Below are 19689 nucleotides of genomic sequence, written 5' to 3'. Positions count from 1 at the left end.
GTACAAGTGTGCTGCAGCCTATTTGCACACTTGCAGAGATTTCAGTGGCAAAAGTGTGACTGTAGATTTGGTGGTTGAAAAGCCTTCCAGGGGAAGTGGGTGTCATGAAGATAACCTGGGAGAATGTGCTGAGCTGGGCTGGATGTTCTGCAGGCAGGAAAGCACAGCGATCCACAAGCAGGAACTCACATTCTGTCAACTTATTACGCCGATGTACGCACACTCCCGAGCCTCCTAACTGCCATCTGTATTTCTGCCGCTGTCAGGTCTTTTCCTGACCAAAAACACTCACACAGGAAACGGCCCGTGCGGCTCCAAAATAAGCTGATGTGTCATGCCTTCCTTTCTGATATTTCTGCAAAACCTCAGGAAGGAGGCTGCAGCACCTCTCTTTTTCTTCCTCTTCTTCACCCCCTGTCTGGGTGTGAGACATTGCCAGGGCTGTGACAGTTGCACTTCTTCTGTAAGACTCTGTGGCTCCTGTGGTGGGAGACTGCCACTCTGGAGAGCCATGAGCCGCTGTTGTGTGGTCAAAGTGATCACCCTGACAGAGATCCAGCTTCTGCAGGTAGGAGCAACCACTTCTCTCAAAGCCACAGAAATCTGTGAAGGACCAGGCGCGAAGAGGCATATGCGTGTCTAACTATGGCTGCACGCTTGATAGACTGTGCGCCCTTAAGAAAAAAAAAAAAGAGAAGAAAAAAAAAAAGGCATGCACTTGCAACCAGAATAAATGAATAGCCACCGTGGAATGCAATTTTTTGTGATCAGTTCACTATCCCTGCCTTATCTTCCCACACATTTCGCAATCTAATGGGTGGTTACAGCTATTTACTGGTGAGCAGTCTCAGCAAAAAAATACAGTAAGCATGACTGTGGAGGCTTTTTTGTTCCACTTTCATCTTATCTCCAAAGATTCGAGATGAACAATTATCAAACATTGCAACTCTGCATTCTGGAAATATGTCAACTTGCCGTAAAAACTCAGCATTTTTTGCAGAAATGAATCCAAATCTCCTCCGAGGTTTTGTCCATCATATCTAAAACCAGCTAATGTCAACATCGCTCAGTGTTTCATAAGTTGTTGGATTTTTCTGAAGTGAAAGGAGAACTTGGGCAAGATTGAAACTGGGTTAGGGAAGGGCTTTTCTATTAAGAAGAAAACCTCTGCATGTCTGCTACGATGGGGATTTTAAAGCAAGAATGCAGTGGGACTAGAGACTGCAAGGTAAATGACGATTACGTGTATCTCACAAGTAAGTCCTGGGGAAATAATGCTTTAAGAAACACATCAAACTGGACTTTAAGTGATAACAGTTGGGTTGTGTGTTGGGTTTTGTGTCAGTTTGCCTTGTTTGTTTTGAAAGAAACTGTGAGCTTAGGTTATAATGTATACTTCTTGATTACGATTTGGATTTGAGATGGTTTCTTTTTTCAGTGTTTTTAAAAAAAGTGAAGGGACATTGAATTGAAAAAAAAAAAGAAAAAGACAAAGATGGTTTATGTGTCTCAACTCAGGGTGTAGTTTTGTTCTGACATATTTATTTGGCTGTTTAAATCTGCAGCTCATCTGATAAGACACGTTGATATCCTGTAACGGGACCTTCGAGGGGAACAAATACAGTGTATGTGATTTATGAATTTGTTTGACAACCTTGCCAACAAAAATGACATTCATAAAGCCAAGTAATTCAATAATCATCTGAGCCATCACAGCTTTGCTACAGGTTTGCATGCCAGCACTAATGACTGCAACTGTATATAAATAGAAATTGCCCCTGTGACCTCTTCCTTACCAGTAACGTGAAACACAGGCTCAAGTGTAGTAGCAGGTGCTGGTAGTCGTATTGAAAAGGAGGAAAAACCGATGTCTTGAAACATCCAAATGGTCACAACGATCTCAAACTGGAGCCTTGATGGATCCGATTCTTATCTCATTCCTGTCCCATGTGTATGGCGAGCACTGATAATCTTCACCATGTCCACTTCACACATGCACAGGGCAGCCATTGTGGAGCTTGGCCTTGGTGACTGAAGCACCATTACCTCTCAAATCTAATCAGATTCCCTTAAGTGGATAACAAGCGTGTCTCCGGCATTTACAGTAGTGAGAAGGCCGAAGTGAAACCAGGACAATCTGCTGTCACACAAAGCAGATGTGGTGTGTCGCAGTCATGGCATCCTTCTTGCCATCTGCAGTGGAAAGAAAAAGAAAAAAAAAAATGTTGATTGGCTAACAACTGGCATCTTGTTTGGCCTGGAGAAGTTGTATAAGCGCTCTCAGTCAGAATTGACAAGTTGAGTATTGTGATGAGCCTCTTCTTAGTTAGGTGGATGAGTGGTGAATAAGGCCGGCTCGTCTCGCTGACATGAGGAATGTAAATGCTGAGTTTTGGACCAATTGCAAAGTTGCTACAACTAAAAGTCTCTATGATTGAGAGACTGCTTTCCCAACATTTTATAATGCAGCATTATTGCAAAACTTGTAAAAGCCACTGTTTGATTGAATTCTATTTCTTGCCTTGCGTGCTCTCACAAAAATGACACCTGTCACCTGCTCAGGTCTATTTGCATCAGGTTTAATATGAGAACGTTTGAGAAGCAGATATTTTTACGGTCACGTTTCGCTTCCTCAGTCAGTTAAGTAACATTGCAGAGAGTCAACTGAATCCGCTGCTCCACCCGGACTGCAGCTTATCAGAGTATCTTGCAGGTCCAATTGATTATCTGTGGTCAGTCACAGAAAAAAAAGCATCCATTTAGCGAGGAAAAAAAAAAAAAAAAAAAAAAAACACTTCAGAAGAGCTCTTTTGAGCATTTGACCAGTGGATAGAAGGTATTTAGGGGGAAAGTGAGAAAAATCGGTGCTGTTAACCACCAGACAGGCATTCAAAAATCACTCCAAACATTTCTTATACCAAGAGCTCCCCAAAATACTCTGGAGGCCATAAACTAATAAGGCGAGTTACAACAGTGGACTCCTTTGTGAGCACCAGACAAGTAAGAAAGTTAGGCATTTAGGTGAGATGCTGTCTTTTCTGAAAATAGCTCGTATTTTACAATGAGAAAAAGCTCATAATAACTTTACTGCAGTTATTTAGTGGGAAACTGACAATACTTTACTATTTGTATTGAAACCAGTGAATGAATGAAAAGGCTTGGTTAAAAATGGCATTAGAAGAGTTATTTAAAACCCTCACTGGGGAACAAGGGTCAATTGTGCTGCCACAACCCCTGGAGCAGCCAGCAGAGGACTTTGGGAGGGGACGGCCGATTGGTCGGCCAAACAGAAAGGGGCGGTCCGAGCAAATTAGTGATAGACGTTAAAGGCAGATATCCTGCAGTGATCAAACCCCGGATGATCTGACAGTTTTGTGTTTGAAGTGATTATCATGCTACGCAACATAAAGGCTTACGCCCAGCTTTGGGCCTAATTAGTTCAGTTAGGGCCCTTTAAAAGTCACTGGTAGGGGACTGCAAGAGACAAACACTCACTGAGCAGTCATCAGATCAACAGGATAGCAGCAGCAGCAGCAGCAACAGACCTGGATGCCTGAGGTTGACCTGCTGCTACACCAGAAAAAAAAACAATCTGAAGATTATCTGCCTTTCTGAGAATGCCACACTTAAGTGACTGCAGTTACTACACAATGCGGGATGCAACCAGAGCTTCGAACGTAAGAACTGAGAGAAATGCTGCCTACTTTTAATAGTTTTAATTGTATTCTTGAAGTAACCGGACTGTTGTTTTTGTTTGTTTTTACAGTTGACTCCGCTCATATGGTGGATTTAATTGGCAAATACTAGTCAGGAATCAGCTTTATGCTACAATTAAATTTAAACAATCCTTCAAGTTATTTGACACACAGCCTGAGAATGAGTCCCATTCTCACAGAGAGATTTTCCTCAATTATAAATGTGACTTATTTATTTACTAAATGATGATCTACATAATTTATTACTATCTAGAGTTTGTCAACTATTAGTGCTTAAGCGACTAACACAAGAAAAAAAAAATCTATGTGTGTACTGCGTGAGAGACGGTCTCGGTGAAACAGACAGCTGTGCATGTCATCTGAGTCAGTCCTGTTTCAGCCGTATGATGAACGATGCGCAATCTCAGATTTGTTTTGGAATTTCTCGTCAACTAACTGAACTCCTGTGTTTTTCGTTCCCCCCCCCCCCCGACCCCTCTAGGTACAGAGCCACCTGGAGAGCTCAAAATTTCACCTCCACCAAAGCCCGAATCAGCCGGTAAAGCAGTACCTGACGCTGGGCTCCAAGCTGGCCTCCTCGGCTGGATCGGGCCACGCCGTGCCACATCCACACGCTCCCAGCCAGCCGCTGGGGACCGTGCCCATCATGAGGAACGGACACATGCCCGTCGTGAGCGATGGCAGCAACCCCAACAGCCCGGTCACCCTGCTCACAATGGCCAATCATGACAGCGAGGTGAGTGGAAGGAAAAAAAAAAAAAAAGAACAATGAATCATGAATATATGGAACTGAAATTGAGAAAACTCCAAATGGGGCCTTGTGGTGTCTGAAAGAGAATGAAATGACGACAAAAAAAATTGGAACCACAGGCTCCAGGATATACACATGGCCTGTGGGTCAAATGTTTTTGTGCATTTTACAACAGGCTTGAAATGTTTTCCTTTCATCACTGTTACATTCAAAACCTTATCCCCTGTTTATTTTTGTTTGCTTCAAAGAGATGGCCTATAATCACTCTTAAAATGTCTTTAACTATGAGCAATACATCATGGCTGGTACTTTGTGGAGATGGATAGTTGATATGCAGCATACTTCAGACGTTTAAACGACCAAATTTGTATCTACTGCGAGTCTGAATCTTGACGCATGCTCCTTCCAACTAATCATCTAAACAAAGTGATGCCATTATTGATCTTCTTCCCTCTCTGATGTGCTCATCAATAACTTCAGACATGCAGGCTCTGATTAAAGAATCCTTCCACAGAAGGAAACTAGTTTGGTAACAGATGCATGTTTTTCCTCGCCTCAGATCATGGCGATGCGAGAACTTGTCAGTTACTGGATCAATCTCTCAAAGGTCCCCCCACCCCCGCCCCCCACACTGTTTCATGTCTATTTTGGTTTGAATGATGAGATTTTAAAATACTTGGACAGGATTTAAATGCTGGTACAAACGTCCGTTTGTCCATAAGCACCCTGAAATTACTGTTTTCTTTTAGTTTCCAATGGATGAAGTTATCGATGACCTAATTAGTCTTGAATCCGGCTTCAACGATGGAGGCTTGGATTGCATGGAGCCTAACATCTTAATGCAAAGCAATGTAAGTATGATTCCCATCAACTCTTGCTTTAATGTTTGTGTCCTAATACTTTTTTGAAAAACCACAGAAAATGAACAGATGACTTTTGCCTTCGGAGGCTGAATGTGAGCTTTCTTTACCAAACCTTTTAGGCATGACGAGCTTGGGAAAAAGAGGACCTGACTCAGTCTGAGGTCAGCTTAAGTCCAGAGCTAAGTCAAAGTTCACTAGGGCTTAGCAACATTTGTCACATTACTAAAGAAGTTTACCAAAGCAGATTAAGTAAAAAAAAAAAAAAAAAAAAACATTAGCTGGACTTCAGGTGAGAGAGGAATTTAAAAACTGTAAGACTCAACCAAGAGGGAGAAGTTTGTTTGGAGAAAACATGAAGACACCTGAAGTTGTGTGGTTAGCAACATTATCAATTTGTCCATACATACATACAGAAAGATAAACTGGCACGGAGGAAAACACAAGAGAAACTGTGACAAGGAAGGAATGAGGGGGAGCGTACGATGAGCAGAGGAGGAGGAGGAGGGATGGGAAAAACCAGTCAGTTTCAAAAGAAGGCAGAAGCGCAACAGAAAGCCGAAGAGTGAGAGATTTTTGTTGGAGTGAGTTACTGAGCCATTGGATGGGGCTAATGCATGTACTCCCCATGGGCTTGTTCAGAAATGATACCATGCTTAAATGGATCAATTCATCCTAATTAGTCATACAGCGCGATGCATCACATCGTTTCGCCGTGTCAACACATTCAGGAACACAGACGGGAGAGGGATTGAAGTGATTACAATTGTGGTGGTTGGGGAATTGTTGCAATCTTTCATTTCGGATTTGCACGTTTAACCCCCTCCTCTTGTCCCACCGGCTCAGATGAGGGGAAAAAAAAAACATACACATGTGCAAACCAAACAGACTGTAGTAATCTGAAATGTCGGCATTTTTCTCTCACCCCCACCCTCTGAATCACATCTTGACGCGCAGCCTTATCGCATTCACCAGTCTAGTGGTTACATTTGACACACGTGTCATGGGTAAAATTGGCTGTGCGCATCTTGGATTCCACGGCGGCTTCTGTAGTATTTTCCCATAGATACACAAATGCGAATTAGACACACATGTGTGCCAGCACGCTAGATCTTGACATGTCCCTTCTCTGTGAAAAGAGGTTATTATTGCACAAGTGATGCATGCTTTCCCAGACGAGAAAGGACCGTAGGAAAACAGTTTTGCCTCTGTTCAAGCAGTTGACCCAACTAGCCTTTTCATCTAATGGGATGCTATTTTCAACACAGAGGACATCAGTGTTAGAGGCACTTTCAACTAGAGGGGTTTTGAAAATGTCCCATTAGGCTACTGGGCAGCAGCGAGTCTGGGTTGGGGGGGGGGGGGGGGGGGGTCATGAGTGAGGCTCATCTAGCCAGGTTACATCCTTGTTAAGTTGTTTTTACCCTTTGTCATGCATCCTGAGCGAGCACACTGAACATGGCGACCATTCAGGAGTGCTGCAAGAGGGTTTGTCCTAACCTGATGTGGCAGACGTGGGACTACAGCTCCCTGCTGGGAGATCCAGATACCCAGAAGCCTGGGGGCTGACAGCCTCCTCCACAAGGCTGTGATCACTCCACTTGCCTCTTGTGTCAGTCTTGTCACTGTGAAACAAAGCCACACAGCAGCTAAAAACAACTATTGGTTTGGCGACTTCTGCTAAAAGTGTGAAAGTCCTTTGTTTGAAATGTAAATGCGCTTCACCTCTGACGGACTCTTCCTCTTTCTTTCCCCTCTCTCTCTCCCCTCCAGGTATCCCTCAGTAGCAGCATGCTGGATGTCTATGGGGGTGAACAAGGTATGAACGCCCCTAATGGTGGAATGAGCCCCACATCTAACCCCACAAAGCTCACTGTAAAAAGGGAATACACAGGTATGAACGCATACCATAGTCTTGACAAAATAACTAAGCGAACAAACGCGTTTGAATATTAATCAATATTGACGTGAAAGTCATTCTTTTAGGAATTGAAGATGAGTGAAAGATAAAACTGCCAACTTGTCAGCAAACAATATAAACTAATGTAGCCATGAGTTCTGTTGGAGTACAAACCGTCTTGCTTGTTACTGATTTTCTCGTACTAGACCAAAAAAAATAAAGAAATGAAGGACCCTTCAGTGCATTTCAGACAAAAAATTACTAATAGATTCAGGAAATAGAAAGGATGTCTGATGAATTCTTCACTCCCTGGTGGGCAAATAAGTAAATTGCGATCTGTTTCGTTTGAGCAGTGGTCGGAGAGGACAATGGACTGTTACACAGAGCTGAAATGTTCTTGATTGAATCAACAGACAAATTGGGAAATCCAATCTCAGGACCCTCATTATGTAATTTGGAAGAACGTGAATGCAAATATGGATGCCCTGGCATTCTCGTTCTTCTCCGGGACAGATTCATGAATTTACTTAACTGTCTTAATTATAAATTAAGTAGTTTAAAAAGTGCCCACCACTTTTTTTTTTTTTTTTCCACAATGAGCTCCAGACATGCTGGAGGGGATAAACTGGGCTCAGTGTGTGCATGTGTTGTACGTGTGCGTGTAAGAGGGTCGAACTTGTGCCTGTGTTGTAGGCTAAAGCCTGGAAAGGTCACATTCTGACCCCGGCACTGCACTTCCCTCCAAGCAACTTGATTGTTCGTCTTCTGACTGGAGCTTCTGTGTTGTTTTGTTGTCTTTCAGTTTCTAAATGAGTGTGCGTTGCTAATCCATCCGTTCCCCTTTTGTGATTTATTTTTTTGACAGAACACGACACAAGGGTGATGGCCAAAGAGAGACAGAAAAAAGACAACCATAACTTGAGTAAGTGTCTCCGAGTGCCTTTCAACTCCCACAGTTTGTCATCTGAGAATGAGTTATATCTGGCCTTTAGCACAGTAACCAACAATGCTCTTTTTTCTTCTTCTTTGGCCCAGTTGAAAGAAGGCGAAGATACAACATCAACTACAGGATTAAGGAACTGGGGACACTCATACCAAAGTCGAATGACCCGTAAGTAGCAAAATTCTAAATATATTTACTGAACAATGCCCCAGCTCGGGCTTCCATTAATGCCACGGGAACAACTGCTTGAGCTTGTGCGGTGGCCAAGCGTATTAAATTCAAGGCACAAAGACCCTCAGAAACGTCGTTCATTGAATTCAAATGAGTGCTCAAGCATATTTCCGTCATATTTCAAGGGTGCACTTGAACTTCCATTGTCGTCTCCACTCTATGAGTTGTACATCCCTTTGCTGGGTCTCGGCAGTTCAGCTTAAAGCATGAATGATGAGGAAAGGGTCAAATGCAAAGAAGCGGGCCACACCATTTGAATCAAAGTTTGAAGCACAATTGGAACATTCAGATGGAGTGCGGGGACTGAATTGAAATCCAGCGGCCATCTTCCGCGGTTGAACTTTGCTTCAATTTTAAATGGAAGGTTAGCGTTGTCATCGTGCCATTAACACGGGATAAAAGAGATTATTAGCGCCGATCAGACCAACGTCTCACTCGTGTGGAAAAGGACAGTTTTACTACAGCTCCCCTGTCCTTTTTAAAAAAGTAATAACATCTGCAAAAGAATGACTTGCACTCTGGCACCTTTGAGTCCAATTCTCCATTTTTCTCCGCGCCTTCCTACTTAGCTCATTCTCCCTCACCTATTTTTACTCGAGGATTAATTTTACAGAACAAGGAGCTACAAGAATGGACTTTCCACATAGCTACTTAACTATTCTATTAAATTTCCCATTCTGTGTCCCCATGTAATGTCCAAGGATGAATAATTGCCCCGTGTAAATCGCCATTTCTTATACATATTATAAAAAGAGGGAAGAAACCTCTGTTGAAACTTTTTCCCCCCCATATTTTTTTCATTGCAGAGGATATTCTGCCCACATCAGGGGGTTCTGTGACAAAGGTTATCTTACTTTTTTTCTTCCTTTCTGCAGGGACATGCGGTGGAACAAAGGCACCATCCTGAAGGCCTCGGTGGAGTACATAAGGTGGCTGCAGAAGGAGCAGCAGCATGCTCGGGAGCTGGAGAGCCGGCAGAAGAAGCTGGAGCAGGCTAACAGGAGGCTGCTCCTCAGGATCCAGGTAATGCAATTCAATAGTCCCAATGAGTTTAGTGCATTTTCAGTACAAAATACAATAAAGTCGCCACAATAAAGGACAATAACTTTAACAGGAAAGCGACATGAATCATTCTAAATGCTGTTGTTTAAACAATAAAAGTCATATTTTTAGCACGAGCTTCAGGTAAAACATTTTTTTCCAATTCTTCATGTGTTCACATGGCAAAAATACAAATTTTACGATACTTCACTATGCTATTCCAAATGCTACAATTTTAGCTTTAAGACTGAATTAAGTCCCTATAAGGCATAAACTTTATTATTTATCATCACATTTTGAAACTACAGCTAATCAAAGATCCAATATCTCAATATCTTTAAGGATTTCCCACTGATAGTACCATCCAGTTGTCATTAGGCATTGAAATTCAAAGCTGTTTACAGAGTTGCAGAAGTAACTTTGTGACGCGTTCCAGTGAAGTTCAAATGTCCAGTTTGAAATTTTAGTAGAACAAGCAACATTTCTATTTGAAATGTGGAATAACCATTTTTTGAATTTTTAAAAAATTATATTCACACAATTTATTTAGCTTTTTTAACGATTTCATTAACTCCCATTGTTCTTATGGATTAAATCTCACAGTATTTTTTATTCAACAATGCATCCCCGCCACAACCACAACCACAACCACACACGAAACACGAAACACCGGGAACTAAGATGTAGTTTACAAAAGGTCCTTCGACTATTTCTACTGATGAGTAAAAACAACAAAGCAAATTACAAACATACTGATAGCACAAGTGGGAAATGGGCGTAATGACTAATATATGCATACAGGACAGTGCAAGGCTGCACAGTTTATCACAGTTTACGTCAATGATGAGAAGTGCAAAGACTGTAATCACCTTATGACCACCCAATCCAGGAATCAATGACCACCACTGACAATAAGAAGCCACGGAACAAAGGTCTAGGAGGGCTTAATGATGACTGTGATGGGTGCTGATCGTATGTTCTTACTTTAAAACCTCGAAAACCTAACCTCAGTATGTGGAGGAGGAGTGAAAAATAAGGTGTGGTGGTGACTGTCTCAGTCTCACTCCCTGTAAAAATTCCAAAGTAGTTTGCAAGAGAGGAAAGTACATTTTTACATACTTAATTCAGATAAAGGATGAGCGTTTATCTCACAAAAGTGTTCATAACCTCACATTTTATTTTTGCTTTGCATTCCAGGAACTTGAGATCCAAGCACGAGCACATGGACTCCCAAACATGGCCACAGCCTTGGGTACAGTCGAACTATCCTCCCACCTCCTCAAACAACAGCAGCAGCAGCAGCAGCAGCAACAGCAACAGCAGCAGCAGCAGCAGCAGCAGCAGCAGCAGCAGCAGCAGCAGCAGCAATCGCCTCCCCAGGCCCAGCAACCACAGCAGCCGCCCCTCTATCAGGAGGACCCCAACAGTGACTACCTCCAGAGGATAGCCGTGGTGGCCGGCGTGCCGTCCATCGCCACGGTCAGCGGGCCACAGGATCACATCGGCGGCGCCGACGCCTGCACCACGTTCTCCGACCCGCTGTCCCACTTCACAGACTTCTTCAACGTCACGCTCAAGGAGGAGCACCGGCTGGACGAGATCCTGATGGACGACCCGCTGTCGCCGTTCAGCACTGATCCGCTCCTCTCCGCCGGCTCCCCCGGAGCCGCGTCCAAGGACAGCAGCCGCAGGAGCAGCTTCAGCTCCGCCGAGGGTGACGACCTATAAGGGTTCCCTCTTCTGTGACTGACTCTTGTTATCACCTCACAGGGCTATAATCCCCCGTCCAAGTGGTGGAGGGCACACACAGAGAACCTTTAAAAGACTGATTGACAGTGGTGGGCTTACAGTTACAACCACTTCCAGGGTGGCAAGTAATTTAAATGACAGCTCACAGCCCTGACAGCACACCTCAAAGTGCCTCTTGTATATAAAGTGATCAGTTGTTGTTTATCAGGTGGGTGTCGGAGCTCAATTGTCTCAAAAAGCTGACATTTTCTAAAGCTCACTGGGCCCAGAAGTGTTCCCTGGACATCCCACCTATAGACTATTATCATGTTTCTCTGTCTCCCAGAAAGAGCAGAAACATCCTTGTAATAAAAAAGGGAGACATTTATGAGTACATAATGTAAATGACTACTGTTTTTTTTTAGTAAACACACTGTAAATATACAAAACAACCACTGAAAAATTGTCCTAAACTGTACTTTTTTTTTTTTTTTTTTAAGACGCAAATACCACTACTCCAGAAGAGAATTTTAACCATTTGCAGACAGTTGCATTGTATGATGTGCCTTATTTCAGTAAGATATGATGTGTAACTGATCGACTCACCTCAATGCTTAACATGTTCTTAGCTATGCCTTTTAAATGTCTTTTTAATGTTTTTGTTTCAAAAGAGGTTTTTTTTTTGTATTTATACATGTTCATTCCACATATTCATAAAAAGATATATATATTATATACATGTTGCCTTTATGAAATTTCTTTCCTCGCTGTTTTTTTTTGTCATCTTTGTCAAGCCAACACACTTGAATTTACGAGTAAAGTAAGATCAGAGAATAAAGAAAAAATCCCCATCAGCTTTTTAGTTCTTCAATGCTACACACACCCAAAGGCGCATTTGTGATATAGTACAACAAATAATAACTCCCCTGTTGACACATCAGTGATAGTCATGTCTCAGCATGAACTATGGCATAAAAGAGACCAGATCGGACAGCAGGGCTAAGAAAAGCCACTAAAGACTGAGAAGTTGAGCAGAAGGTGAAGCGCCGGCTTACGAAGGTGGCTGATTGGCATTGAGTGGCAGAAAGGAAGCGAGAGGAGGGAAATTGGATAATAAAGACAAGTAGAGGAGGAGTAATAATTCTGATGAGCCTACTGTGAGCTGATGAGCCCTTGAGGATGAATAATGGCGAGGGATAAAGAGTTGCTAAGAGAGCTGTTAGCCGAGATCCAAGAAAGTTCCCTCTGAGATAAGCAAATGGAGCAGATGTGTCCTCGCATTCTGCAAGAACACTGTTTTGTCATTGGCAAAGGTTCGCAGAACAATGTTTGCTTATGTAGGGTTCGGAAAATTCTTTTTTTTACATCTCTGTTGAGGTGTATATACGTAGTTTTTCTCAACCTGACGTCATGCATTAATAATAGAACAAACAGACTCGTCTAAAAACAACGAGCCAATACTTCCTGAACGGATTTCTCATCAAAGCCTCTCTGAATTAATGTTTCACAGTGTTTTTAAGAGTGTGTTTCTCAGCCGCAGGAATCGAAACATTCTTCTTTTGCATCTCCTCTTTAGCTGCAAATAGGACTGAACCAATCAATCATTATGGACACAGCCACTCCAGCTACAAAGCGTTGAGTGATGTTTATGAGTAATTGGCCAAAGCAGTTATGGAAGGTAAATATAGATTTTCCTTCGAGAAGGATTCAGCATGACTGAAATACTGAAATTAAAATTCAAAGGGCTCAGTTTACACTTTGATTTTCAATATATATATATAAATTTGCCTTCTTTCTTGTATGGCTAAACTTTGGAAAATACACAAATCCAATTAGTTTTGCACAAGGATTGATGAAAGTTAGAGTCTGGAGCAGTCCAAAGAGTACGAAATTGAATCACTGTGATGAATGTATTGAGTGAATTAAAAAAAAAAAAAAGGGGGGGGGGGGGGGGGGTCATAAAGCACAGATTGAAAAAAAATACCCATGTAAAGTCATGCAACACTCTCTGGAGGCTTGCCCAAGAGACAAAGCATTATACACTGAAATGGAAAGTCGGTATAAACTTCCTAAAGAATGCATTTTCTCTATATCAAAAGCTATCATGGGCAGGGTTCAAAAGGAAATGTGGTTGGATGAGGCAACGGTGACATCAGAACAAGTGACTTTTTATTTGGAACATCACAGCTCATCAAGCCGAGATTTGAAGAACTCGACAGGAACTGACGTGTCTGCACTGGGTTCGGGGGGGAAACATGCACGCATGTATGTTAGAAACATTAACTGCATGCGCTGTGAGGAAGGGCGTAAATTTGCCTGTGTGAAACAAATCTGGGAAAATTTGTGATCCTGCAAAACTCCTCGTCTCTTTCTCACTTCCTCCGCTGCTTACTTAATCTGCTTCACGAGAAACAGATGGCACGCTGGCCTCTTAAAAATCTGCCAAAATGTTGTAGTAAAATAATCTTTCCACTGGTTTTTGTGTTACTATAATGTGCAGAGGAACATGGTCTCCCTCAATGAATTACCTCATTCTTAAGATTAAAAAAAAAAAAGGATGCAGCGATGTAGTTTTTCTACCAGCAGGTGGCAGCGATGGGCTGTGTTTTGTCATCACACTGTGCAGTATTGAAAGGTAATCCAGTGCAGGGCCACTGTGGTGCCACAGAGACCATTTGTAGCAAATTACTTTGGAAATCCAATAACCCAACGTGCGATTTAGTGTGTGACAATAGTTGGTAAACAGTAATTTCAAAATATGGAAGTGTGCCTAGGCAGTATATGCTAAAGTCCGTGGCACTTCCTATGCTTCCCAGTATAAACTGACAAATCTAAAGAAGGCAAGTGATGTCGTGAACCTCACAGCGGAGTCGTTCTGTCACCAAAACAACGTTGTCAGACCTCCTGCCACCCACCAACACTGACACCACCACTGAGCAGGAGAAGCTGTCACCTGTGCAGATGCCACAGCTGCCAGCGTGCTACAATGCACTCACCTGTCGAGCCTGCCATTGGCAACTCTTAATCACCTCCCGCTGAGGTGACTCACTTTGGAGTAGCGCGCACACACGCGCACACGCACACACACACCCACACGAAGGCCCGCGCACACTCGCACACCCAAACAAGCCTAATCAAATGTGCTTGTGTGCAAACACAAACGCGAACGCCCAACCAAAAAACACACGCGCACAACCCATGCGAACCACACAAACACATGCACAGGTGTGTAGTTCATTGCATCTCGTTGCCACACGTATGAGGGAGAGATGGGGCGGAAAAAAAAATAACCACCTAAAAGCCCTCATCAGGATCTGGACTGTGACAAGACTTGTGCACAAATTAGGTGAGATTTGAGTGGGAATAACAATATGACAGCTGGCAGTGAGGAACCAAACATCAAGTGTCATATCTATTTTCAGCCATGACTCAGAGCTGTGTGACAAACAACACCATGCTGCTTCTCAATCAGTCAGCCCGTCGACTGGAAATGTGGCAAACTAGGCCCTGGATGAGTTTCCCCTTCAGGAAAAATAAGAAATGATCTGAGTCTAAGGTCAAAGTTAAAAGTGAGATTATGAATCTTATCCAAAGTTTGACCAACTAATTCATCTTCGTATCGCCAGTATTGTCTCGCCGGTGCACCACAGTAATTGATCCCATGATTCTTTAGGGCACTGGCTTCACTGGTGCCTATATAAAAGACCACACCCTGGACCAACGTGCAACAAACCCAAACGTCACAAAACCAACGAGGCCCCACATGCATTAACAATGGAACGCAAGAGGGATGAAAAAAAAAAAAAAAAAGAGGGGACCTTCTTGAGATGCTATAAAATTAATGCGATTTCCAGAGTTTTTATGAATCGAGCCAGATGCCAAATACATAACTTCAAACAAATTGACTTCCAATTATTGGTGCCGCACACCACTTCCAGATGTGCAACAGATGGGGCCGGGGCGACCAAAGGTGTCTCGGTCGGCACTTTGTGTTATTCCGCAGTAAAACAGCAGTACAGTTGTATGTGTTTTAAATCACAGTGGGCTGTGGGCTGGAGGTGAAGGGAAGGACACAGGGATAGTGGAAGAAAAATGAAAGCACATCATTAGGAAAATGTAAATCTGCACAGCACAGACAGTGCAGAGCCATATGTAGTATTAATACAGCTTGATATTATGTAAAGGCAGATGAGATGCTGGGGCTGAAAGCTGGAGCCATATCAAGCAAGTGGGGGGATTCAGAAATGTAAATGTTAATGTGATCTCTGCTGTATCTTCCAGTGCTTGGATTAAATGGTAAAAAGGAACAATTATGGGGCATGCTTTTTTGTGCATATGTTAATAGCTTACAATATCTTTGCATACGTAAAGAACATTATATATGATTAGAAGATATCCGCAGAATATAGTGTTATATATGAGGAGGTTTTACAGTAGTCATGCGGAGTGCTGCACTCTGTTCAATTGTTAATAAAGTCTCTCCTCGGAAACTTTAAATAATTTGATTAGTCACTGTTAAAGCTACATAAAAGTAAAACAAATGTGATTCAAAGTGCGAAAAGTAGCTGAGCACAGACTTCTTTTCACTGTGGAGGAAACTAATAGAATATCCAATAGTGGTATGGTGTCCTGGGAGGGTCATGGCTCTGATCCCATTATCACCACCGACTCAGGCCCTGAGGGAGCCAAAATAGCTGTGAGTTTTTCCCAGAGCTCAGAGTGAAGGACTCTACTGGGGCCCTATCTTTACTTCACTAGCAGTCCGCCCGAGCACCACAGGCCCCTCCATGCACCCCCGCCCCCCACCCCCCCCCCCCCCCACCTCTGATCCGCAGGGCCAAAGACCTTCTCCTTGCTTCCTCTCTGTTTTCACGTATCTCCGGCTGTCTGTTCAAATACAGCAGAGAGCAGGGACCATTTTGCTTGGCCATCGTACCTCTGCGCTTCCTCTAATTCCCTCGTTCTGCCAAGAGTTGTATGCTAATCTAGCTGGCGACAGACCCCCCCCCCCCCCCGCCCTCTTTCTCAGTCTCCCTGCATGCACACACACTGGAACACGCACACTTTAACCTTGTGTAATCTGGGTGACCTTGGGCTGAATGGGAAGCCGCTGAAGAGAAGTCCCTGATTGATTTATAATTTAAAAGAGCAGCAGTGGCCACTGTACCCTTATTGGCCACTCATCGCCAGAATCCTCCTTCTGATAATAAATTTAAAAAAAAAATAAATGTGGGCAAAAAACAAACTGCTCAACATCTAACAGTTACAAAGTCCTGCAATCTTGCTTTTCTTTCCCGATTCTTTGTGTTCCGGTGGAGGAAGCATGAGGCGGAAGAGCAGCTGGGCGAATGTCAGAATTGCAGAGGACAATAAGTTACAGACGGGTAAAAGGGGAGACCATCAACATGATCATCATTAGCAGGGGAAAATAATTTAGACTGCGTTTTGGGTGCTCTGATGGGCATCTCTTCTGCATTATTCATTCACTTTCCCTTTCTCTCTCCTCTCCCCTGTTCCCTCTCTCCACCCAGGCCAGGCGCTGGGCCTTAGGAGCTGGACTCATCTATTATAGATGGGTAATTGTTTATTAAATGCAGGGCTGACCCTATTATGCCTATTACCCGTGTGCTGCACACCAGTGTGGCTGGCAAGTGTCTGTGTTTCTTCTATATTCCAGAAGATCTGACAATCCCCTGTTGAGGACGTGAGGCCGCTTTGGCATGAGTAAGTGTCAGCACGGCTGGGGATGTGTGGGGGGAAAAAAAGGAGGAAAAAATAGAGATAGGAAAGAGAAGGAAGACGGCGGGAGGAGAGGATGATGAAAAATAAAGCCAATGCCTGTGCGGCTGCCACTGGCCAAAGAAGTCTGTCTCTCCTTCGCCTCTAAGGCTTGGTGGAAAGAGGCTAAGACAAAGGGTGAGCTAAAGAAATGCTTTGCCTCTCATTACACTGACTCCTAATCTACCTCTGCCCTATCCCGGGCAATCCCTGCTGCAGGCGTTTGGAGGCTAAAGCTTCAAACTAGGCAGTTTGTCCAAAGCGGATTCATTACCTTAGATAGGACTACCAATGAGCCTGCTAAAATGTCACATTTAAAAGGCCGCGGTGCCGAGCTGAGCCTTACTGACACTAGAGGTCAGTGTTGTAACAGAGTTCAGCTGCAGCCCTTAAACCAGCAAACAACAGCGAGTTTAAAGTAGACACAGACATTACAAAAGATAGGAGAGGCTGGAAAAAATAATTCAGGTAATGGAAATGAATTGAAATGAAATGATTAAGTTCAGTTAATTACTCGGTAGCTTAGGCAAATCAGCTTAACTTATATCAAAATCATTATTTCAGCCACAACGGCAGATTCACTGGGAAGATATTTAGCCAACATGCACTTAAAACCAGTCTATGTAAAGTAGGATCAGGCTAATGGATTAGATCTAATACACGTAAAGCCCGGCACGGTGACAAAAATAAATGTGCTGTTCGAATTTATCTCGGATGCGGAAAAAACATCCAAGATGAATTTAGTGCCACAGATGGTGCAGAAGAGCAAAGGATGCTGTGATGACATGTGTCTTTGTCACTGTTAAAGTATTTCTATCACCTCCTTATCAATTTGTGAACGGCAGTCCTGCTAAATACCAGCGTGCTCTTCATGAAAACAGATAAAAACAGTTCTCTCCCATCCTGTGAAAGGAGTCAAAATACTGACTGAGACTATCTACAACACAGCAGCGAGGACAGAAAAAGGGAAAATACTGCCAGGCTCGGATGTGCCGCTGTGCCGTGGTATGATGAAGTGATCTGCATGATGGCATGTCACTGGTTATTGGCTGGGTTGAGAGTGATTAACATGGGGTGTTAATTAGTGGGTCGTCAGGAGTGGGTGTGTGGCTAACAACATGGCTCCGAACAGCACGGTCACACATAAACACACAACGCAGTTCAGGCCTCCTTCTACAATTAAAATGAGTTTTACAATTAGTGCTGAGTAAAATTATTTAAATTATGTCTCTTAATATGTTGGCTTTAATGAAAGGCAAAAAAAATAAAATAAAAAAGGAAGGAAATTAAATAAATCCAACTGAAACACACAATTAGAGGACATGCCTGAGAAAATACAGTTTACAGAAATAAAGTCTAAATTATTTGCTATTAATATACAAAGCGCTGGAGGTTAAAAACACTTTGGACTTGAGACTGAATCAATTAAGTTAACTGAAGGCACGATTATGTGCAGGAAACTGTTTTGTGGCTCCTGGTGTATTTACTAAATAATAATTGATAAAACTGGGAAGGGTTGTGTCATGTTGAATTACCAACAATAAAAAAAAACCAAAACAAACCACTGAACATGATTGTTTTTTGGTTTTTTTTCCCATTGAATCCACATGCACACGGATCAACAATTAAACATTATCCGTCTGTGGAAAAAACAGCATATTAGAGGAAATCAATGGCACATTATTTACAATCTTTTCAATTTTTGCAAATAAATAAGGGCAGCCAGCAGGAATTCCAGTAGCAGATTTGCCGTGATGCTGTTGAGTTGATTAGAAGAGTGCGAGGAGAGTGACTGAGAGAGCCGGTAAGTAAGAAGTGAGGAGGGAGTGAGTGAGTGAGTGAGTGAGGGAGGGAGAGAGTCAAGCCGCCCCTCTTCCCTGAGCTTATTTATTCCTCCGGCATCCGGCCCACTGATTAGGTAGCGACAGAACACCCTTTAATGCGTCGCCACAATGAACGAAGCTGCTGCAATTTCAATGGGCTTATCTGTTGTGCTGTGTTCAGTAAATAATGCCGCAGCTGTCAGTGGCCTCAAACACATCATCCATGTAGCTAATGCTACGCTGGGATTAGCCGCGTTGAATGAAGTCTTGTCACCGAGCAGGGAAGGCTGTGCCAAGCTCCAAACAGTTTACAGGACCCTCCGCCCCAAGTGGAACAAATAGAATGTAATTAAGTAGAGATGAGAGCAACGGAGGAAGCGTAGTTAGACATGGATGCACACACTAACATGTGCACACACACAAACACACACACACACACACACACACACGTTCACTCCTGCCAATTCAAATGCTTCTTTGTTATTTGCTGTGCCTTTTAATACCCACAGAGAGTAAAATACCTTTTTTATTTATTTTTTCCCCCATATTATGGAATTTGTCATGTTCAGTTGGAGCTGTCATAGCTAGAACAGTGTGCGCTAATGTGTGTAATCTGCTTTGCAACACATCAATTATGATGGATATTGCTCCACCGCCATGCTTCCAGGGTTTTTATACAAGCCTGCAGGGGAATCCGTCTTTTCTTGTTAGGCAACCTGTTTAGTAAATAATGATCCACTTTGAGCCTGGCTGATGCCGTATAATGTGATGTGTATGCATGTGTGTGTGTGTGTGTGTGTGTGTGTGTGTGTGTGTGTGTGTGTGTGTGTGTGTGTGTGTGTGTGTGTGTGTGTGTGTGTGTGTGTGTGTGTGTGTGTGTGTGTGTGTGTGTGTGTGTGTGTGTGTGTGTGTGTGTGT

At 43.0% G+C, this 19689-nt stretch overlaps 1 protein-coding gene across 1 annotated transcript; it reads left to right on the top strand.

The window, feature by feature from the left end:
* Positions 1-334: 334 nt before the first annotated feature.
* Positions 335-11661, top strand: tfec (transcription factor EC; the record flags this gene model as incomplete). The annotated part of the gene is given in 10 exon segments (XM_080491880.1): positions 335-460; positions 463-491; positions 493-568; positions 4198-4452; positions 5217-5318; positions 7101-7146; positions 8093-8149; positions 8263-8338; positions 9277-9424; positions 10640-11661. Coding segments are annotated over 10 exon segments (1446 nt in total). The 3' UTR covers positions 11171-11661.
* Between the last annotated feature and the right edge of the window lie 8028 nt (positions 11662-19689).

Source organism: Lipophrys pholis, assembly GCF_963383615.2.
Source record: "Lipophrys pholis genome assembly, chromosome: 22".
In the NCBI taxonomy this organism is placed as follows: domain Eukaryota; kingdom Metazoa; phylum Chordata; class Actinopteri; order Blenniiformes; family Blenniidae; genus Lipophrys; species Lipophrys pholis.
This window is presented reverse-complemented; position numbering and strand designations above follow the sequence as displayed.